General features: G+C 38.9%; 2 protein-coding genes across 2 annotated transcripts; both read right to left on the reverse strand.

The window, feature by feature from the left end:
- Nucleotides 1-9210: 9210 nt before the first annotated feature.
- On the reverse strand, nucleotides 9211-11632 carry LOC104710717 (uncharacterized). The gene is made up of 3 exons (XM_010427357.3): nucleotides 11135-11632; nucleotides 9818-11032; nucleotides 9211-9721 (listed from the first exon to the last, which is right to left on the reverse strand). Exons 1-3 carry the CDS (start codon nucleotides 11486-11488, stop codon nucleotides 9479-9481), a joined length of 1812 nt encoding a protein of 603 aa, XP_010425659.2. The 5' UTR covers nucleotides 11489-11632; the 3' UTR covers nucleotides 9211-9478.
- A 9727-nt stretch (nucleotides 11633-21359) lies between these two features.
- Nucleotides 21360-23525, reverse strand: LOC147937903 (uncharacterized). The gene is made up of 2 exons (XM_087465352.1): nucleotides 22994-23525; nucleotides 21360-22918 (listed from the first exon to the last, which is right to left on the reverse strand). The coding sequence occupies exons 1-2, from the start codon at nucleotides 23523-23525 to the stop codon at nucleotides 21360-21362; spliced, it is 2091 nt and encodes a 696-aa protein (XP_087321478.1).
- Nucleotides 23526-24407: the final 882 nt, after the last annotated feature.

Genomic DNA, 24407 nt, shown 5'->3' on the forward strand with positions numbered 1-24407 from the left:
GGAGAATAAACTCATAATAACATGTCATCCATTATTGACATCTTTTTTTTTTTTTTGACAACCATTATTGGCATCTATAATCTAGGAAAATATTATTGACATCTAATTAGGAAATTTAATTTAATTTTAATAATTTCATTTGATGGCTCCTAAAATAAAGGGCATTAGAGAGTTAATGAAGCAACAGATATACGTTTTCATTGGCAGAGATTTTGTTAATATATTTTTTAATATTGTTGTATTTTTATAGGGCATAGGTAAATTTATCCATAGATATGGCAGTGTTTTGGAATTAAAACAGAAAAACAATTATGCGTCGTTTGTTAAAATAGAATAATAACTAGGATATATCCCGTGCTTAAAGCACGGGTCAACATTTTAAAAAAAAATTATAATATAATAATAAAATTTATTGTTTTATTTTTTAAAAAATTATTTTGTTTGAGATAATATTTATTTTTAATTGTCATGTAAATCTATTAGTCTATTTGAATACTAATTATTTTAGAATATTATAGTATTTTATTTTTGACATATCATTATAGTTTTATATTGTTTATTTGTTGTATTTGCATCATATTTTGTGAAATATAAAATAGTAATTTTAATATTATAATTGTGAGTAAATAAAAATTATTAATTTATCATCTATATAAATTTATTTTTACCAATCCACCAATGTGAAAATAAAACACACATTTTCATACATTTAGTAATATATCTTCGTTTAAAAAAATTCAAATCACAACATATGCAGAAACAAATATGCATTTTATTAATTATAAGTATTATATGAAAGTTCTAAACAATTTGTAAATAAAATAAAATAAAGATGATAGGAGAATCATAATTTGAAATCTTAACAAAATCTTCAAATTTAGTTATTAAAAATAATTGTATTGTATACTTGGATATAAAATCTTAGTTTTTAAAATTTTGATTGGTTTATATATTTTTTAAAATAAATAATTAGTAATTTCGTCCATAATTTATTAAAGAGATAAAATATTTTTTTAGATTTTTTAATATTTGATATGTGAGTGTTTTTATTTTTAATTTAATTATATTTATTTAAATTAGTTAATTAAGCTTAATTGTTTTTTTCTAATGGCAATTGAATGTAATTTTTTACACATTTTAAGGTTAGTTTTATATTTGTACTTCTCAATTAATATAGTAGGATACAGTTGTTACGTAATGTGTTAGTGATTTTTGTTTGTTTCTTTAAACCAAACTTATTATGGAAGAAATGTTAATATTTCGTAATACATGATTCATTTGACCCAAAAAATTGTATTGTTAAACAAATTTACATCATTATATATGGACTTTATGTTATGGGTTGAAGGCAATATCCCCTAAATAATTGGGTAAGGCTAATATGTATATGATGTAAATAGTTGGGATTGATTAAATCTGAAATTAATATAAAACTAAATCTGAAATTATCCAAATGAAATACACATATTAATAGTATAATGAAAAATTTTTATGTAGATAATGGAAGAAGCGTTTTGTAGTCATAAAAAGAATGTACTTATAGATGAGAGGAGAGGTAAGTTTAGGTTTAACATTTTTTTTGTATTTTTTTTCTAATTAAAACAATGGCAGAGAGCTGTAAATAAGATGATATTTTGAGGGTTAATTGATAAAAAGTATCCTGAGTTCTGTAACGCTGACACGTCAGCTTTTTTTTTCAAGTGTGCTTCTCTATTAATATATAGGGGATATATATATATATAAAAGAAGATTTTCATATATGTTGACTTTCTTGATTTTCTATCTATTTATTTCATTAGAAAATTGTAAGTGACATATTTAACATAGTATTAATTAAATAATCAAGTTTGATTATTTCTTATATGGAAAATATATTAAATTTTTATATTTAATATCATGTAGTGGGTTAGAAATTGCTTTTACCATGCATTAAAGAGAGTTATAATTTCAATAACCATGCATTGAAATGTATTTAGTCTAATGAAAAGATTTCCGTTGCAAATATTTATGTTACAAAAGTTATGACACCAAATTCTATAATTCCCAAATTTGTAACTGTTAATAAAATATTTTGAACCTAAGAGTAATATCTATCTAACATTCAAATAACGTACGTATATATAGCCATAGGTAGATATTTACTTAAACACTTGGACTCAAATTTACTCTCAAATTCTAGACCTGTTATAACATATATCATCAACGCTGCAAGAGAAAAAAATATCTGTCATGTTTCTTGATTATGATGGTACCCTTCTCCAATCCTCGATGATCCAAACAGAAGTTTGATGTCTAGCAAGGGGTCCTTATAATTAACCAAAATATATATACTCTTTGAGTCTTTCTCTCCATTATCAAGATATATTTCATGTGTTCTGTGTTTCACAGATGAGAAGAAGAGTGAAAAACATGGCCAAGTCTTTTCCAACTTTTATAGTTATGTAGACGCATTTTATTTTTGGTAGAATAACTACATAGATGCATTGACAAGGTACATTTTGTAAAATAATTTTGTTTCCCATTTTCTTAACCAAATTTGTTAACAATCAAATTACAATTTGACATGTTATTTATTATCTTTATTTTTGTAGATTTATAGCTTAGTGAAGCTAGCAGAACTGTATTATATAGAAGCCATGGAATGGAATCAATGGATATTAAACGCTCAGCTAAAGTCTTCTCAAGATACAAAGGTAGACTCTTAAAAAAAATTATTAACTAAATTTTAATCTGGATTCCTTTATTTACTTATTAATCAAAATTTACACTTAAACGTTTTTATTTTAGGTTTATGTGTTTGTTTAACTTCTTATCGAGAAAGGAGCCAAGCCAGTTCCGGAGGACAAGCAGACAAAATAATCTTAGACCACAAATTTATATTATGTTTTAAGGCCATTAAATAATATGTATATAATAATAGTCACAATATATTTTCCTCACTAAAATCTACTCCATCCATTCCTTATTAATCCATTTTCTAGAGAAAAATAAATCTTGCACAAAAAAACAATTTATAGGTTTTCTATATATTTTTAATAAGTAACTAATGACAAATTGTAAACTTCAAAAAAAAAAAGAACTGAATATTCTTGGTTGAAATTCGTTAATCACAAAAAGAAAATGCAAGTAAAGTCAGTTTTTAATATGTTTGAAAATCCTAAAATATAGATTACTCAGGAACAGAGGGAGTATTGTCTAATATAACCATTTAATACAGTGCCACATAATTTTTAAAGTTTTCAATGATGGGAAGTGTTTTTAGTCAAGTGATTACAGCACCACATCTGCGACCGATCCCATCGGAATTTGATTCCACTAAATCGTGTTACCCCGCTTAGTAGGGTCTGTCTATGAATCGGGTCTTGTCGATTATATGTTGACCAAAAAAATTCAATGATAAATGGCAACATTTTTATTTTGTTGGATGAAAGGGATTTTGTTTCATAAAACAATATTGGCCAGGGTGGATTGTGGAGAATCACTATCCATGAAGATGGAAGCATATCAAAGGCACTTCAAACGTTTGGACCCAGCAAAAATAAAGTTAATTATACAGAGGTAAAATGAGTCGTAAAAAAAGCAAGCAATGGAAAAAATGGTATATCAATACTCCATAATATAAAATTTATAAAAGTTAAATGTTTTATTTATGAAATCATTCACAAAACATAAAAAGCTGAGGCAAGTTAATTCAAGAGTGATGGAGAGATAATGTTTAGTATGATAATGTTTAGTATGTTTAGTATTTGGAGTTTGGGTTTAGAATTTAGTTACTTTGTATATATATAAAGATATTATTGAAAATGGATTACAAGAGAAGGTATTTCTTTTAAAAATATTTGTTGTTAAGTATTACTTTTAGATGATGAAAGTAAAATTAATATATAGAACAACATTAAATTATCTATCAAAGTAATTATATAGTAAGGTCTTACAATTTTCTTTTTAGACTACTTATCAGTTTTTTCTATAAAAAAAACAAAAGTGTAAATAAATATAATTTATCTTAATTACTTAACGAAAATACCAAATTAAATTGATTTTGCGGTAACTAAAACAATGGTCATATTATTATTGTAACATATTGTTTAAATATTTTCAACAATACTGTGTACTTTAACTTTTTTTTTTCTCTATCTCAAAATGACTCTTTTATGAAGCATCATATAACAAATATATATTAAAATATTTTAGTTAAACCATAATATTATAAAAATTAATTTTCAGTACATATAGTAACAATTACATGTACATGTCATATATAATTGAATAGAAACTTCATTTTTTTTTCAAATTAATAATGCATACATAACCCACGCATCACATGGGCTACTTTCTAGTATATATATATATATATATATATATATATATATATATAACTTTACTAAAATCCTATTTATCAAGGCCTTAGAGCATCTGTACTCTAATAATGGTGACCATTTCTCAAAAAAATAAATAGAAAGTACTTTTTTTTACAAATTTTCTTATTTTTTTTTTTTAATATTTGTGCCATAGAATAAATGACATCTGTCTAGTTAGTGAAAAAAACTAAAAAAAACTGTAACTTTCTCTCTACCTCTTGGCGACAACAAAAGAGACCTTCAACAGATTTGTTTCGTCTTAAGGACTGCCGGCATTTGCCGGTGGTTCCTTCTCATTTTTCAAGTTTTTTTCTTCTTTTGTTTTTAATAATCGTGATGAGAGAGACACCTTTTGATCGAATTCCTTTCCGATCCATTTTCTCCTCTTTGATGGTGATAGCGTTTATGATCATGTTTACAATGGAGACAAACAATTCTCAGTTTCATGTAACGCCATTGCCAAATTCAAGATCAGAAGATTCACTTCACCGACGTCTCTCGTCCCATGTAATGTCTATCGGTTTGAATCGTGATATATTCCTTCATTTGAAGTTTGTTTCCATTGATTTTTTTCACTGGCCACATCTCCGGTTCTCAACCGATGAATTTTTCTCAAACATATGGTTTGAGGAAATCATTTGGGTATTTGATCCGGGTATCAGTAGACAGATCTGTTTGATTGAAGGAATTGGATTTGGTGATGTTTTCCTTTTTTCAAAGACATGGTCCAATGATGGTGATGCTTTCGCTGTCCCACGATCAGATTCTTCAAGTCCTACGAAAAGAGAAATCATGGTCACTACTCACTAACCAGAATGGATGGATATGGCGACATAAAAGACATGATCGAGATCCATTTCAAGCAACTATCAGAGTATTTTCTTAATTAAAGCGATGCGAAAAGCAGTTAGGAGTTTCATCTATAAGATGTTAGCCTTTTATAAGTATATGAAGAGAGGAATTAACAGATCTCATCTGTTACCAGTAAGACTTCCGTTTGGAAAGCATGGTCACTTCCACTTCTTTATCGAAATTGTATTAAATTTCTTTTATTTGGTTTAATGGTTGTATTTAAATGGTTTCATGTATCATGTAATACTTTTATGATTAATATAATTGATTTGGAGTTAAAAAAAAATGACATCTGTCTCATTTATTGTGAGAACCATTTCTAAAGTTTTTCCCTAAAGTATCAATTCTCTTTCTTTTTTCTTCTTTCTTTTATTTTTATTATTTTTTTGATAAAAGTATTTAAAAGAGAATCTCTCACTAAAAATGGTCTTAGGTTCCAATATACTCTACACTAACCAAAGCGTTGGTGCCTTAGTGGTAGTACAAATTAGGGTTTGGTTCCTTTATGCCTCAAGTTCAATTACCTTTTAGGACAAGGAATATTTGCATTCTAACACACTTTTCTATAAAAATATTGCATTCTAACACACTTTTGGACCACCACACACTTTTCTTATAGTGTTTTACTTTCTTACCCTCTAACTCTCTCTCTCCAAACACATTACTTCTCAACACACATCTTTATGTTATTTTTTATTATTACTCTATTTTCTTTCCTTTATCTTTCTTTCTCACCTTCTTTAACTTTCTCTCCATTTCCAAATAATTTTTATGTTATACTCCCTTTCTTTGATATATGTGTTTGAATAATCTTGAGTAGTGGATAACAATATATATATTCCTTAGTCACATTTATATCTTTTTAAAATTTTGCATTTTGATATATTTATCATCTAAAAAATCAAATCCAGATGTTTATATGTTTATGATTATTTAGTTTCATGTTCAATATATATAATATCATCCATCAAATCTTTTTCACATGTTATTGATCATCAGTTTTATGTTTTCTAGTAAAAAATCTTCAGATTTGGCTACATTTGTTACAATTACTATGAGATTAAATTTATGATCTAAAATTTAAGATTTAGGGTTTAGGGTTTAGAGTTTTAGGGTTTAGGGCTTAGAGATTTAGGGTTTAGAGTTTAGTATTGGATATAATGAACGGTTTCATGCTTAGGTTTTTAGGGGATATGATGAGGTTAAAATTGTTTGGTAGTTAACAATGACTAATTCACCAAAAAGTAGTTTTTAGTGGACGTGTATAATTTAGCGTCCAGTGGACTTGATTTTATGGACATGAAAAATAAAAATCGTTTGATAGTTTACTATGACTACTTTACTAAACCACAAGTTGTTTAACTAGTTAGGTATTCATATGTTTTTTTTTCTATGGTCATCCAAAATAAGTATCCATCTATGCATGTTAACCATCCAAATAATAGCGAACAACATCAATGAATTTGGAAATTTATAAAGAATGTAATGCAAGAAGTCAAAAATTTTCCCTAATTTAAGGTTAAGGGTTTACAGGTTGGGGTAGGTCAATTTCATGTTTTATAGTAAAAGATCTTCATATTTGACTACATTTGTTAAAGTTTCTATGAAATTAAAGTTATGATTATGGTTTATGATCTAAGGTTAAGGTCTAAAGTTTAGGATTTAGGTGTTAGAGTTTAGGTTTTAGGGTTTAGGGTTTAGGATTTAGGGTTTAGGGTTTAGAGTTTAGAGGTTTAGGGTTTAGGGTTTAGGATAGGATATAATGAACGGTCTCATGCTTAGTTTTTTAGGAGATATGATGAGGTTAAAATTGTTTGATAGTTAACAACGATTGTTTCACCAAAAACTCAAGTAGTTTTTAGTGGACGTGTATAACTCATCATCCATGTGGATTTGATTTTAGAATAAGTATCCACATAAGTATCCCCAAATAAGACATTAATATCCACAAATATGTATCCACATATAAGACATTTTTAGCATTCACATAACAATGAACAAATATTCAACTATAATTGGATAATTAGGTATTCATATATTTTTCTCTAATCATCCAAAAGTAAGTATTCATCTAGATATGTTAACCATCCACATAATAGCGAACAATTATTCAAATATAAATAGATAATGTATAACTAATCAGTATCCATAGCACCTCATCTACATGATGTCATCAAATTTTCATTATACAAACATAGTTTTTAAGATACAAATACAATCCGCTCCATACAAATTAATGGACACCAATTTTGTAAAGAATGTTGTCCACATAAACAATACAAAATGGACACCATTAGAGATAGAGGTTTTTGGTTTAGAGTTTAGGATATGATATGATGAACGGTTTCATGCTTAGGTTTTTTGGGGATATGATGAGGTTAACATATTATGATAGTTAACAATGACTACTTCACCAAAACATAAGTAATTTTTAATGGACGTGTATAACTCATTGTCCATGTGGACTTGATTTTAGAATAAGTATAGTATCCACAAATAAGTATCTACATAATAAGAAATTTTTAGCATCCACATAACAATTAACAAACAACAAATATTCAACTATAATTTGATAATATGTATTATAATTATTCATTTTAAATATAGTAAAATGGATCTCAAAATGTAGAAAAAATAAAATTATAATGAATGATAAAAACAAAATCAAAAAATATGTCATAATAATTAAATAAAGTGATTACAAAGAGAGCAGGAGAAAAAAAGTGAAGAATAGAAAAAGAAAATGTGACAGAAAATCTTGTCCATTGAATTTTAACTAATAGTTTCAATCGAATGATTCTTATTATTTGTGACAAATCCTTACAAATCTAATTTTCAAATTTATTAGTTAGACTCATGTTATGGTCAATACTCATCTCTAGCTGTTGGATCAAAATTTTAGTTAAAATCGGACGGACCATAATACAACTGTTTTTCTCTCTCTAGTTATATCTAAACTTATATGATGAGGGTTAAAATAGTGTAGAAATTATGTGAAATTGGCGAAAAGTGTCTCATGAACAGAAAGTGTGTCAAATAAACATATTTTCATAAAAAGGTGTGTCTCAATGCAAATCTCCCATAGGACAATGAGGTATTTGAAAAAAAAAAAATTGGAATGGATTAAAGGTTGATTTCGGGTATTGAAAAGATTACATATCAAAGATTCGGGCGGTTGAAACTCAGAAGCATTAAAAATATCATATAAGAGAAGTCTCTCGAATAACCTTGATTTCTATAGATTGCAAAGGGCAGCAAACTACTCTTCTAGTAAGCTACTATAGATTGCTCTAGTTATCAGAGAAAACAATAGGGACAGTTTTTTAAAAAGAAATATATATTAGAAAATATATAAATCAGAAACTGAATTAAACAAATAGTAAAGTAGTCTCATATTAACGAAAGTAGTTTTGCCTCTTCATAAAGATAAATATTAATACAGGCTACTCGTTCATACCATTTTTGGAAATATAATTAAAAATAAATAAATAAATGTATTAAAAATGTAGGCATCAGACATGCATCTGCTTGTAAACAAAAAACAAAAAAACAAAACAACATCATAATGTAGTCATTGTAATCTACAATGAAAGAAAGAGTGAAAACTTTATCTAATTCTTCATACATCACGTACGGACCATGCATGTTAAGAGTTGGAGAGCCAAACTCTTGTTGGGAACGACAAATGTAGTGAGGTAAATGTCGCAGGGCATGGAGAGTTAGATAAAGAGATCTCTAACTCTCCATGCCCTTGTCCTGCGACATTTATCTCACTAGAGACTTCTTTGGGGAATGGAACATGTCACCTAATAAGAAATATTGCTAGTATATTTATAATGCTCATCTAACTTAATTTCCTTATTATAAACCATGATGAATTTGATTCATAAGATATAAGTATAGTGTATTTCAAGTTTCTGTGTATAGTTTGGTTAAATGCATCATAAGAAGAATATTATTTACTACTATACATACTTAAATTTAAAGGAGAAGAAAATTATTCAAAATCCCTTTAATGGGTCTTACTCACTTCTGTATGTTAACAACAATACAGAGCGCTTACAATCTATCATTATTTTTTACAGAGTAATTTTTTTTTTACTTGCATACGTTGGTTTATAGCCATTGCTGGCCTATACCAATCTTAGTATTATTTAAAAAGCGAAAACAAAATCTCTAGTAAGCTACTAAAATATAATATTTGGCGGTACTAGTTTGTCTTTCTTGCTGATTTAGGGTTCATTGATGGTACTTAGGCTTTTAACTCAGTTCGTCTGGGCTATCTTTACACTGCCATGAGAAGAAGATGAAGATGAAGATGACTTTGAAGAAGCAGCGGTCTCAACGAATTGGGTTGTGACTTGTTCCCACTTGGTGATCGTCTGCTTAAGCTCTGTCTTTTGTGTTGATGTCACTTTCTTTCCACTTACGATTTGGCTGTTGATGTCTTGTAGTTCCTTGAGAGTCTTCAACACTTCTTGTTGGGAAGTTTCCATGTTGGACTTGGTCTATCATTCGAAAACATATAGAACACAAATGACTTTATTTTTATCAAAGAAAAATCATAATATAAGAATTCGAAAAGATGATATTATTTTACGCACCTCTTGGGATTGGCTAAACCTTGAACACACGAACATCATGGCCTCTGATAGTTTGGAAGCAGCAGATTTCATCCCAGAGACGAATTCTTGTGCATTTGAGGTAGAAAGCTTTGAGGAAGCAGACATGGAAGTCTTTAGTTTGTCGAAAAAGACTTTGAGTTCTGCATTGCCTGAATACTTCTTCTCAAGATTTGAAATAAAAGACATGACTTCCGAGGATGTTTGGCTCTCAACCTCTTTAACTGATGTGGTGGTAGATGAGCTTTGGCTTTTGGATTCATTCTTTTCAGAAGAATCACTTCCGGTGTTGGATTCTTCATTCGTTTGAGAAGAATCACCCACACTGTTGGGTTCTTTATTTTGAGAAGTAGCACTTCCTTGAGCAGAGGTTTCACTATCAGTAGGAGTCGAACCAGAAGGGGTGCCAGTGGGAGTTCCACTTTGACTGTTGGATTCTTCCTTCGTTGAAGCACCTCCGCTAGAACTTTCGCTTCCTTTTTCAGAGGTTTTTCCACTCGGACTGTCTGAAGTTGAAGGAGTAGGAGTGGTGGGAGTGGGAGTAGCGGGAGTGGGAGTGCTGGGTGTGGGAGTGGGAGTGCTGGGAGTGCTGGGAGTGGGAGTAGCGGGAGTGGGAGTAGCGGGAGTGCTGGGAGTGGGAGTGCTGGGAGTGCTGGGAGTGGGAGTAGCGGGAGTGGGAGTAGCGGGAGTGCTGGGAGTGCTGGGAGTGGGAGTTGTGGGAGTGGGAGTTTCACCTTGAGGTGAGGATCCAGTTTCGGTGCTGGGAGTGGGAGTGGTTGTAGCGGGAGTTTCACCTTGAGGTGAGGATCCATTTTCGGTGCTGGGAGTGGGAGTTGTGGGAGTGGGAGTGGTTGGAGAGGGAGTTTCACCTTGAGGTGAGGATCCAGTTTCGGTGCTGGGAGTGGGAGTTCCAGCTTGAGGTGAGGAACCCTCACTATCGGATGAATCATCATCACTATCGCTTCCACTTCCAATGCTGGAATTAACATCGACATCAAGACCGTAAGATGATTCATCAATCGACTTTCCTTTCTGCTCCGCGACACTCTTTACGAATGTAAAAACAAGTCGAACCCAACCCACAAAAGCCTTAAACAATTCTTTCTTTTGTTGAAATGACATTATCGTTGAACCTTGCCTCTTCTGCTCAACCAAAGTCTTTCCCATTGACAGCATGGTCATTTTTAAATCCGACGACTGTCAATAAGAAACAATTTTTGTAAGAATAACACACCCAAAAAAGATATATATATATTATTTCATATATATATCATATGAATGTTTTGGTACAATACTTACTGTTTTACTGCTTGTACTACCACTCAATGCAGACATAGCCTTGGCAAGTAATTCACATCTCCCATCAATCTCCGTATCAATGTTTTTCGTTGAGGACGATGCTGAGATGATAAAGCTTATGTAAGACTTGAACCTTGAAAAGAATTCCTTGAACTCTCTAGTTGCGGGACATCCATCTTGAAGGTTGCTCAAGAGCAATAACATACCCTTGGCAGCAAAAGGCGCAAAGTCCATACAACGTTTGGGAAACCTCCTCCTCAAGTATAACTTTAATAAGAAAGTTCCTTGCACTTCATACACCACACTTGATGCAACCATAAACACCAGACATATTGCTAGTAAATTTTTTGCCATTTTCTTATTAAAAATGAAAAGTTATAATAGAACAGAACAAGACGATTATTTGTTTTTTTTTTCTTTTTTTGTTTTAATAAATATTTTTGTCTTTTTGTTTTTTTTTTGGGATTTTGAGATGATTTTTGTTCCTAGGAGAAACTTGGTTTATATAGATGCTCAAAGAGTCTATTTTTAAGTGAGTTCGAGTAAATAGTGGATTGATTTAAGGTCACGAGAGAATAGCAAAGAGGTTCACATGTTTTACTTTCTATTTTGACTGTAATTTATGTTGTTGTGCGCATTTCTCTTCAATCTATATTTAGAAGGATCAAAATATTGACTCTGATTAATCCAAGTGTGTGCAAGTTATAAATTCAAAACTTTTGGTCATGCTAGTTCGAACCCTTGACTTATTCATGAATTCATCACACTAAAAATGATCTATCACATCTCTGACTTGAAATCATCTGTGTGTACATGCTAGGAGCATGTAGCTTGAATTAGAACAACCTGTAAACGGATTGTGGATCTAAAAGATATTTTTTATTGAGGGTACAGTATTGAAATTATCTTAAAGGAAACACTATATATGATTAGATTTATAATAACATGTACCTTACTGTTACTCAGGTGCATGAGTATTCAGATTATTGTTTCATTACTAACATGTTCAAAAATAAAATTTCAATAAAACACACAACCTGAACATCACTAGTGACTTAGAATTATTTTCCAACTTGGTTGCAGATAATTGTATTCAATGATTTGGGAAACAGCCAAAATCAACCTGGACTATTTACAGAATGCTTTTTCATATCCAACCTATGGTATTATGCATTTTTCAACCTGAACAGACTAAATACTTAAATTTCCTACCTCAACTTTATAAATTTAGCCGATTTCAACATATCCGTAAACGGAGTTATTTGGCCATTTAACGGTGCTGAATTAGACGTCAACAAAACAACCATGTGGCTTCTGGACATATCAAAACTACATCGTTTTGATAGCTTAAAAAAAAATTAAAATGTTGCTTGTTAGTTTAAAAAAAAATACTTAAACCTGCGACCATCGACAAGTAATTCATGCTTTCAAGTTTCAAATCATCACATTATTCTTTGTTATTTTACTTCTAATTGTATTAAATTAATCTTGACTAAAATAGTTAAACCTTAAGAATTGAATACGTGAACAATAAAAACAAATACTTATTTTGAAAAATTCGTTTGATTCACGTCTATGTCTCTTTGAGGAGGTTAAATTCGTGTATACACCAAGAGGAGCGAATTGAGCGGCTGATAGGATTGCGCCGGAATCTCTTTCGTTTTGAATTATGACTCCAAGCTTTACTTTATTGAGCCCAACTGGCTGAAAGCTTTTGTTGATTCAAAACATGTGATGTAAAACATTGGACAATGAATAGTTGTTGTTGAGCCAAAGAAAAAAAAACAGAAGTGGACCTTGTAGCAACATCAGGCCCGACCCATAGTACGGCTTAGGGCCATGTTTTTTTTATGAGTATTTTTTTTTTAAATTACTAGGAGGTTCTGGGCCTAGACCCGTACATCCCCTCATATCAGAGACTAAAGCATTTTATAAGGTTCTCTCCCAAGCGCATTAAGGCAACCTCGGGGTTATATTTTTGGGCCTCTTAAAATTTTTAATTAATATATTATATATTTTTAGTAGAATAAGAACTTTGGGAATCTTAATTAAAATTTTCCCCTCCAATAGTGGATTTTAATTTTGAGTATCTTAATTTGAATTTTTTTTTTCGCTAGGAGGGCAATCAGAGACTTGATGGCTAAGGGAATCAGGATGGTCTCTGCTCACTCAAGCCAACAGATCTACACTAGGGCAACCCACGGCTAGCTTCTGAAGAATGTTTTTGTTGTTTTATTTATCTTTTTATTCAATGTCTCTGTAGACCATTATCTTTCTAGAATGCACCTTTACTTGCAGACATTGGAGTATACTAATTTAATCCTATGAGATTTTGGAAATAACAATATTGTTTTGAAACAAGGCTCTAGAAATTTACTTATATCTCACACGGTGAAAATGATTACACCAGTCAAGTATTGAGAGTACATATACATTTTGCTGACACAAATCCAAGTTTATTTGAAATAGGTAGATACTAATTTTGTATTGTGTCCTGACACCAGCAAGATTGGCGTTACAGAATTTGTTTCACCTTAAATCTTCAGCATTCCAGACAAAGAGGGAGTTGGTCTTTCTACAGCCGGTCGGGTTTAAACCGCTCAGAGCCTTCTTCATCATTGCCATTGCAGCAATACTTGGAAACTGCTTCTCTAGTGCAGTGCCCTGTGTTAACGTCTCTGAATCCATGGGTTAACGTCTTCTTCATCATTGCCATTGCATCAATACGTGGAAACTGTGGGTTGAGTTCTTGCCCTCTTCTTGGTACATGAGTGTCTCAAGCTTTTCTCTTACACCATCTCTGAATCCATGGATTAACGTCTTCTCCCATATTAAGATTCTTGATTTGTGATGGGGAGTGTGAGAACTGAGAATGAGCTTCTCCTTCCGAAGTGATTTAAATTGTGGAGGAGCTTATCGCCGTAAAACAGTTCTGAGCTGAATTGAGAGAATTTGAACTTGTATTGCTACTGCTGGAAAAAATATTCGATCCTTTACAACTGACACTCCCCTTACATATTTATACCGACCAATTTATTACTAAATTAATGCACCATTAATAGGACGCGATTTGCGCGGTCTAATTAATCCTCTTGAATGCGAGAATCTTTGACCGGGACCGAACTGCGAGCTGACCAGCACGAAGCATCTCCGCGCTCTCTCCCTTTCTCCGGGCCTGATGGGCCGATCACTAATTCGCTTTTGGCCCAGTAGACGAGCCCGGCCTAGGCCCTCCTGCCTATTGCCCGAGATGGCAGATCGTGGGTACAACAGTTTCCCCCCAAGTCTCCCGAGCTGAACAGTTCGGGGGACTTTTAACCTTCAAGCGATCAATTCCGAGAAACTGAATATTCCCCATATCTCCATGATTTGATCGTGGTAATGATGGGATTTGCCTTCCCGAATAAGACTCGGGGCCCACTAGGTGGCGTGTTAACTATAAGAGAGAGAAAAAAAGGTGCGAGACCTTTCACTTCCCCAGATAATCATTGCTCCCTGGTTCCGTGTATAAAGGTAAACTCAGCTTCTCTCTCTTTCACTCTTAATCCCCAATTGTGCTTGTATTTTCCGTTCTCCAATTTTCTTTCTTTTCCTCTGTAAACTTCTTTACTTTCGCCGGAAAACCCTTCACTCTTCCTGTATTTCCTTGCTACTTTTACCGGAAAAGCATGTCTCCGCCGAAATCCTCATCGGGGAAAACCGCAAAACCCTTGATTCCGGGCGTTTTCGGCCCCCACCAACCGTCGAATCTTTCTGCGGAGAACATAGCCGAGATTAGAGGATCCACCGGGATTCCGTCGGAGGTAGAAATCAAATTCCCGGAGGCGCATGAGTCTTCGGAGAATCCCCCTCCAGGGTACTGCTGCGCGTTCGAGATTTTCTTCTCTGCGTGCGGTCTGTCATTCCCCCTTCCCGAACTCATCGTGAAGATGATGTTCGAACTGGGCTTCGCTCTTCCTCAGATGTGCCCTAACTTTGTTCGGACTGTCTTGTGCCTTCAAACTCTGGGGGAGGAGTTCAATTACCAGCTGTCATTGGCTGACTTCCTCCAGGTATACACGGTGAAGACTGGTCGTACCAAGGGCACGCTTTACGTAAGCCCGCTTTCCGGGCTAAAGGTCTTTGACGACCTGCCCGAGAAGGATGAAAAGTGGCGGAAGTCCTACTTCTTCTTCCCGGTTAACGAGCTCACTTTCGGCCACCGCGTGAGTTCGCACGTATCGAAGTGGACTTCGAAAATCGGTAGAATGGAGTTCCTTGCTAGGTCCAGGTTAGGTGTTGCTTGACGTTCTGTCTCACCTTTTTGCTGTTTCTTTTTCAGATCACTTCGAGCGCGGATTGCTTTGCCCCACATTCGCAAAGTTCTTCTCGAGGTTCTGCAGCCAGGGACAGATTGCTTGGGACTCTTTTTCTTGCGAAAGAATCCGAGAGTCCACAGCGAGGCTCGGAAGGCGTTCTCTCGTCTGTTCCACCCCCTTAAGCGTTTCAGAGATGAATTACAGAGAAGAAAGGGCGTGGCGAGCTGCCGAAAAAGAGGCAAAGAAACAGATGGCGATGGCCCTCGCCGAAGGCAAAGCTCGCATTTCTAACAGGAATTCCTCCATTCCCGAGGTGAGTGGGACTTCCGTGCCTCCAACTGGCTCTCCCGAGCTTGGTACAGAATCAACCAGGGCTCCTGCTGGCCCGTCGATTCCTCCTGTGATTGTCATTGCTGATTCTAGTGATGAGCCACGGGAGATCGCTGCTTCCCCCCCAGCGCCGAAGAAAACCTCTGCTGAGGCCTCCTGTCAGCAAACTGATTCATCAAAGAAGAGGAAGGAGCCTGAAACCGCCTCCTCTTCTCGTGAAAAGGGGTGAGCCCGGACCGGCCCATCAGGGGATGAGCGAAGTAGATCTAGCTCGAAAGACAGGGGTCCCTCCTCGGAGAGGAGATCTAAGGAGGCCCCACCGCCAAAGGACCCCGGAGACTCTTCTGGAAGAAACCCTCTGAGGGAACAACGTCACTCCGCCCGAGGTAAAAATTTTTTTATTTTTTTTTTGTTCTTACTTTTATACCTGACTGAAACGACTTTGCTCGAAAATCTTTCAGTCCCCCCTGCATCCCCAGCCGATCTAATGAGGAGCTACATTCGACCCGGGGCTCGAATTCCGGCATTTGCTGACATGACCGAGGTCAACCGTGCGAATTTCTTTCGCTTCGCGGATAAAATCGGCGAGGTAAGTATTTTTTTTTTTTTTTTTTTTTTTTTTTTTTTTTTTTTTTGCCAAACAGTCGCTTACTAAGCTACCATTTTCAGCTGATAATCGAGTTTAACTCCTCGGTGGCTTCCTATGAGGAGCAACTGTTCGCTTCCCCGTCATCTTCCGAGGTACATCTTCTTCAAGAAAGGATTGCCGACCTAGAAGCTCAGGTAAAGGAATATGCCCGTCTGGAAGCTGAAAATGCTGACACCGTAGCGAAAGCCGAGCGGATCCGAGCTCGGATGAAGAAGGCTGAGGTAGAGGTGATCGACCTCGGGGTTGCTAATGAAGACCTCTGCGACAAGCTGAAGAAGGCGGGGGACCTTTACTTTGAGGCGGCGGAAGATGCCAAGGCAGCAAAAAACAGACTGCACGAGATCGAACTCTGCAATCAGTTACTCGAAGCTGGCAACAGCTGCAAGATTGAAAGGGTACGGAGGGAAGAAAGGCAGGCGATGAGGCGAACTCTCCGCCCCTTGGTTGAGGAGGTAAAGGTCACTTTCGAAAAGAGGGAGAAACTAGCCCCGCTCCAGATCCGAGCTGCCGAGATCAGGGCTAACCGAATGCTGGTCGAGGAGATCTCCAGGGGCGAGATCCAAGATATGGAGGCCGAGCTCGGGCTCCTGAAAACTGACGAGGAGGAAGCCGACGAAAAGGTTTCAAAGGTAAACCCCCGTGATTTCGACCTCGCTGCATTCTCAGACCTCTTGGCGGATACGCCCGATCTCTTGTGTAACGAGCATCCGCTTAGCGTCACGATCGATGAGTCTGGTACTAACCTCGGGCAAATCTCGAATCAGGGGGTGGACGACAATCTAGCGAACACCAGGTCGGAAGGGGAGCTCGCAGAAATGGGCCTGGCCTTATCCGAAGCGGCGTCAGATCCTGCTCTCCCTGATCCTTAGTTTTTACGTTGGGGTTGTTTTGGCACGAGTTGCCCCCCGTTTGTAATTTTTGTTTTCAGACTTCTCTGGAGTGTTTTGGTCGTGGTGACCACTCCATAAAATTTTTTTATTGTGCCATGCGAACTAAATTTCCACAATCTTTGGTTTTGAAAAGATGACGAGCAGAAATGAACTCGAAGTGAGTACTTCGGTTAAATAGTTCGAAAATGGCACCCCAACTCTAATAAGTAAAGCTGAGTACGAAGGGAATACTTCGGTTTAAAAAGAAATTTGCGAAACTAAGCTTTGATTTTAAAGCAGAATACGAAGTGAGAACTTCGGTTTAGAGTTTTCGCAACAATAAGCTTTTAAAGTAAAGCTGAGTACGAAGTGAGTACTTCGGTTTAGGTTTTGCGAGGTTAAACCTCGGCTTTGATGGATACGAAGTCAGACTTCGGTTTTTTTTTTTTTTTTTTTTTTTTTGCGTACCATTATTAACAAAAAAGTTTAAGAAAACTTTAAGTTTTATTAATATGGATAGCTGGACCCGAAGTGGGCTGCCTACGTACCCATATCGGGGTCAAGCTGAATCGTAGTTCGATACAAATAAATTAGCTGTAAAAAAGTTTAAGGTGTAGAGAATTCCAAGACCTCGGGACTGGTTTTCCCTCTGAATCCTCGAGCTGATAAACTCCATTTCGGACTTCGCGAGAAATTCTGTATGGTCCTTCCCAATTAATTCCTAGTTTTCCTGCATTGAGCTCCTCGGTATTTTCATAGACTTTCCGGAGGACGAGGTCGCCCACTGCCAAGGGTCTGCCTCGGACTTTGGAGTTATAGTATCGAGCTACCGCGTTCTGGTAATTCTGGATCCGAACTAATGCCTGGTCCCGACGCTCGTTGATTGTATCGAGAGTATCCTGTAGGAACTCCTCATTTTCCTCAGCTCGGAGCGGGTTCAGCGAGGCACGGACTCCAGGGACCTCTATGTCAGCTGGGACTACGGCATCGACTCCGTAGACCAGGGAGAAAGGTGTTTCACTAGTGGCCCGGCGAGGTGTTGTTCGGATTGCCCAAAGAACGCCCTGCAGCTCGTCTGGCCAGCGCCCTTTGCGAGAGTCGAGCCGTTTCTTCAAGTTAGCAAGGATAACCTTATTCATCGCCTCGGCCTGCCCATTACCTTGCGGGTAACGCGGAGTTGACTTATTGAGTCGAATCTTCCACTTCGCGCAGAACTCTTCGAACTTCGAGGAGATGAACTGCGGACCATTGTCCGTGACGATTTCGTGAGGGACCCCTTAGCGATAGATTATACTTTTTAGCACGAACTGTTCCACTTCGTCGCTTGTTACTTTCGCATAGGCTGCCGCTTCCACCCACTTGGAGAAATAGTCAGTAAGAGCGAGCATGTACTGAACTCCTCCTGGTCCCCGATGTAACGGACCGATGATATCCATCGACCACCTCATAAATGGGTAAGGTGCAGACACTGAAGACAGGAGCTCGGTAGGTTGATGAATTGACGGGGCATGCTTCTGACACTTCTCACAAGTCCGAGAATACTTTTCGCAGTCCGTGACCATGGTAGGCCAGAAGTAACCTTGCCGTTTGATTTTGAAAGCCAGAGTCCGCCCTCCGGAGTGATTTCCATTGGGACCATCGTGGACAGCTCGCATCAGCATGGTGGGTTCTCTACCAGCCACACAAGTTAAATAAGGACCAGCTACACTTCGGCGTAGAAGTATTCCGTTGTGAACGCAGTATCGCGCACTGACGACCTTGAGCTTCCTGGCTGCCCATTTGTCAGCTGGGAGTTCCCTTTTTTCCAGGTAAGCCCAGATCGGGCTCCGCCAGTCATCTGCCCCCCAGCTGTTAGAATTCGTGCCGCTCGGAGCAGCATGTGGGATAATAGCTCGATTGTCAACTGGTGAGCTCGATTGGTCCGGAGTTGAACTCGCGTCTAGCTCAGCTTGAGGTGGATGAACTTCCATCGGAGTGGGCATAACGGGAGTCGGATCTTACGAGGGTAAGGAGTCCACAGCCGCCTTACGAGCTGCTTCCTCAGCTGCCAACTGTTTTTTAATCGCCCGAGTGACGACGTTTGAACTCTCTAGACGGATACTTGGGAACTGGATGACTTCGACGGGGATAATATTTGTCATCGCGGGATCCGAGGTTGATGCCAGAGATGCTAAAGCGTCCGCAGCGGAGTTCTCACTTCGTGGGATCTTAGTGATTTCGAACTCCTCGAACTTAGTGACTAACCCCCGGGCTGCAGTCAAATAAGCTTCCATACGACCATCCTTTGTCTCGTACTCCCCCAAAAACTGGTTGGTGACCAGCTGCGAATCGCAAAAAGCTCGAAGTCTTCGGACACCAATCCCCACTGCGAGGCGTAAGCCAGCTAGGAAGGATTCGTATTCGGCTTCATTATTGGACGCGCTGAAAGCCAAGTGAAATGACTGCTCAATCACTTCGCCTGCAGGAGAAGTGAGGCGGACCCCAATTCCTGCTCCCATTTTGGAAGAAGCACCATCAACGTACAATGTCCACGGGGCTTCGACATCGCCGCTAACCGAAGAGGCTAGTGGGAGTTCGATCAAGAAATCAGCCAATACCTGTGCCTTAGCACAGGTTCGAGTCCGGAACTCGATGTCGTATTCACTCAACTCGACGGCTCATTTAGTTAACCGCCCAGATTGGCTCGGGCTATGTAACACCGTTCTAAGTGGCTGAGTCGTGAGGATTACGATTGTATGGGACTGGAAATAAGGCCGCAGCTTTCTTGCCGAAGTGACCACTGCTAAGGCCAATTTCTCCATCATAGGGTACCTGGACTCTGCCCTAGTGAAGGACTTGCTGATATAGAAAATTGGTCTCTGCTCCCCCCTTTCTTCACGAACCAAGACTCCGCTGACTGCACTGTCCAATACGGCTACGTAAAGAAAGAGCAGCTCACCGAACTCGGGCTTAGCCAAGACCGGCGGTTCAGATAGGTAGGCTTTGAGCTGAGCGAAGGCCTCCTCGCACTTTGCATCCCATAAGAAGTTTTTTCCCCCTTTCCGTAATAGCTGGTAGAAAGGGAGGCATTTGTCCGTAGATCGAGAAATGAAGCGGTTGAGAGCTGCGATCCGTCCGTTAAGGTGTTGCACTTCGCGCAAGGTTCTAGGAGAACTCATAGACAGGAAAGCATTAATCTGCCTCGGGTTCGCTTCAATTCCTCTTTCTGTGACGATGTACCCCAGAAATTCCCCTGAAGGGACTGCAAAGGTGCACTTTGTGGGGTTAAGCTTCATCCCGAACTGATCAAGGATGTCGAAGCAAACTTTCAGATCAGCAAGGTGCGAGCCAGCTTCCATTGATTTTACAAGCATGTCGTCGATGTAGACTTCCATGGTCTTCCCGAGCTGATGCTCGAACATTCTATTCACCAATCTCTGGTAAGTTGCTCCCGCATTCTTTAACCCAAAAGGCATCACTTTGTAGCAGAAAATCCCGCGGTCCGTAATGAATGCAGTCTTCTCCTGGTCATCCGGGTTTATTAGGATTTGGTTGTAGCCAGAGAAAGCATCCATAAAAGACATCAGCTCGTGACCCGAAGTGGACTCAACTAGGCGGTCAATATGCGGAAGTGGAAAGCTGTCTTTGGGGCATGCCTTATTCAGGTCGGTAAAATCGACGCAGACTCGTGACTTTCCATTCTTCTTTTTGACTACCACTGTGTTTGCGAGCCACTCAGGGTATTTTACTTCGCGTATCTGTCCCGCCTTCAGCAAACGTTCGACCTCTTTGTTAACGACTTCAGCTCGCTCAGGGCCCAACTTCCTTCGCTTCTGCTTCACAGGTCGGAACGTAGGGTCCGCATTCAGCTCGTGGGAGATAACTTCCGGACTGATGCCGGGCATCTCGTCTACGGACCACGCGAAGGTGGCCATTCTTTCTTTTAGGAAGGCTACCAGACTGGCGCGGAGCTCGCTATCCAATCCAACTCCGATCTTGATTTCCTGGTCCGGAAACTTATCATTGATGAAAATGGACTCAGTGAGGTCACCTTTTAGCTGCTTCCGAACTGGATTCTTGGAGACCTCGAGCTGTGGTTGCTATTGGATCAGGAGCTTGTGACTTGCGAGGTAACAGCTCCTTGACGTCCTTTGACTTCCTAGAACCTCCCGGACCCCTTGCGGGGTCGGAAATTTGACGCACTGATGGTAGGTCGAGGCCACTGCCTTCATCTGAGAGAGCCAGGGAGTTCCCAAAATAACATTATAGGTCGCAGGCCGGTCGAAAACCGTGAACTCCACCATTTTAACCACTCCTTGAGTGGACACCGGAAATGTGATTGTGCCCAAAGACATTGACGTTTCGCTAGTGAACGAGACCAAAGGTGAGGGCGGTCCGACGATGTGCTCTTTCCCGATACCCATTCTGGTGAGCGTCTCAAGGAATATCAAGTCTACCGAACTCCCAGTGTCAATTAGGATTCGGCAGACTTCGTGATTCGCCACGTCAAGCGAGATGACGAGCGCGTCATCGTGCGGAGTGTCCAACCTCTCAGTTTCCTTCTCGGAGAAAGAAATTTCAGGTAGATCACTTGCTATTACCTTAGCTCGCTTCGGCTGAGGACCAGTGAGCTTCCGCTGATGGTCTTTGATCGCAGTGATGGAGTTCCGAAATAGACGCGATCCTCCCATTATCACGTCGATCCTTTTCTTGGGAGCTTCATTTCCATCAGACTGCTTCGGTTTCTTTGAAGGTGGAGCATCCTCATCCACTTCGGGAATCGTTTTTTGCTCCAATTCCTCGATTGTGACGTTTGGCATTTCCCCCGCCACATATTTTTCTGCGAGGAGGTGCATCAGCTTCTTACAGTCACGAGTAGAATGACAGTTGGTTTTGTGGAGCTCGCAGTACGTGTCCTCATCCCGGACCCACTTGTTACTTGGGAGTACACCACTCTTGGAGTGCGGTGAGAATGGAGGTTTGGATGGTGAATTCTTTGGAGAATTATTTTTGGGAGATTGAGTGACTGTGAATGTGCTCGGCCCGGACTTCGGAGTCGTAGGCGGAGTCTTTTTGGCGGGCGCTTCGAACCGTGGTTTTCCTGTCGGTGGAGCGTTTTGTTTTTGTGCAGCGGCAATTTTGTCTTCCTCCGCGATAATCCAGTTCGATGCCCGGTGTAATGCGTCCTGAATGGTTGGGAACCGATTCACGGACAGCTCTTCGCGGAAGCGAGATTCGTGCCAGAGGCCGTTCTTAAGCGCGGCCAGGGCTGTGGAGTCCGAGAGTCTGGGAATCTTGACCTGGATCTCTTTGAACTTTGTTATGTAAGACCGAAGAGATTCTCCAGCCTTTTGGCTTAAGTTCCAAAGCTGAGCGTCCGTCACCGCAGTTTCGATTAGGCTATAATACTGCTTGACGAATGAGGTCGACAGCTCGGTAAAGTTTGTTATGGAACCAGCTGCTAAAAATGCGAACCAAAGCAGTACCGGTCCATTAAATGTTTCTGCGAACAGCTTGCAGTACCCAGCGTCTGCTTCGTGGGGCTCGAGGTCCACCCGACTAGCTGTCAGCAGGAAAGTCTTGAGATGATTGGTCGGATCTCCTTTTCCTTCGTAGCTCGAGAACTTAATTTTGCCGGTATCCTTGATGCGGACCCGGGCTATTTGATCGGAAAAAGGAGTTCGCCTCGACTCCTCGATCACTCAAAATATGTCTGGAGCAGAAGTGGTTGCACTGTGCATCACAGACCGCATATCCTGAATCTCGCTCTGCATGCGGAAGATCTCGGGATTGGTAGCATACCCCGAAGTCGAAATGTTTCCATCCACGGGGAGAGGAAGGCGGACTGGGACCTCGGAAGATCGGACGACGCCGGGCTGCAACGGAATGTGGCCACCACCAACCAGCGGCGGTGCTGCTTGCGTGTTGGTCTGAGGTGGGAACGAATCTCCCGGAGTGGCATCTGTTGCTGCCACTTGCGAGGTGGAAGGTGGAGTCACACCGGAGAAATCCAAAGCACGTCGACGTGGGTTTTGGTCAGTGGACAGGAGATCGACCCGAGCGGCGTACGCGCGGTGGGAGGCTGAGAGGTCTGCTACGGACGTCGTAACTTCCTCCAGACGAGTGGAGATCTGACCCTCCAAGTTGGCGAATCGTTCAGTGAGAGCGGCGGAGGCGGCTTGCTGACGGTCGGACTTTTCGGACAAGTCCTGCAGGAGCTTCTGGATCACCTCCAAGGATGCCTCATTGGGATAGCTGGTTGCCATAGCGGTGGTTGTGTGAAGCGTACTTGCGTATGAAGTCTGAACTAACGAGAGTCAGGCGATAACCCCCCCCCCCCCTTCTAGCGCCAAATGTGAGAACTGAGAATGAGCTTCTCCTTCCGAAGTGATTTAAATTGTGGAGGAGCTTATCGCCGTAAAACAGTTCCGAGCTGAATTGAGAGAATTTGAGAATTTGAACTTGTATTGCTACTGTTGGAAAAAATATTCGATCCTTTACAACTGACACCCCCCTTACATATTTATACCGACCAATTTATTACTAAATTAATGCACCATTAATAGGACGCGATTTGCACGGTCTAATTAATCCTCTTGAATGCGGGAATCTTTGACCGGGACCGAACTGCGAGCTGACCAGCACGAAGCATCTCCGCGCTCTCTCCCTTTCTCCGGGCCTGATGGGCCGATCACTAATTCGCTTTTGGCCCAGTAGACGAGCCCGGCCTAGGCCCTCCTGCCTATTGCCCGAGATGGCAGATCGTGGGTACAACAGGGAGGGTTTTTAATATCTTCTGGATCCGGTTTTGTTGATTCCGATTATTCTGTGGAAAAAATAGTTCACCTTCTTCCCTGATGGCCCCTCTTCGACAACCATCATGCAGGTTGACGACCATGAACACAAACACCGATAAAAACAGATTGAGAATCCTGCTAAGTTCAATCAAAATGCTTCTTAACTTCAAATGGAAACAGATTCAGAATCCTATCAACAAGCTTATCAAGGATTATAATGTTTTAGCCTATCTATTGTATCTCTGAAATTGAGATTTCTCAGTTTGGGATTTAGCCAATTGTGAAAAGAACAAACATGAAACACCTTCAAGCCACCATCACCAAACCCAATTCGAAAGTTGAAAACTTGAT

Source organism: Camelina sativa, chromosome 9 (assembly GCF_030686135.1).
Source record: "Camelina sativa cultivar CO46 ecotype springtype chromosome 9, ASM3068613v1".
Lineage (NCBI taxonomy): Eukaryota > Viridiplantae > Streptophyta > Magnoliopsida > Brassicales > Brassicaceae > Camelina > Camelina sativa.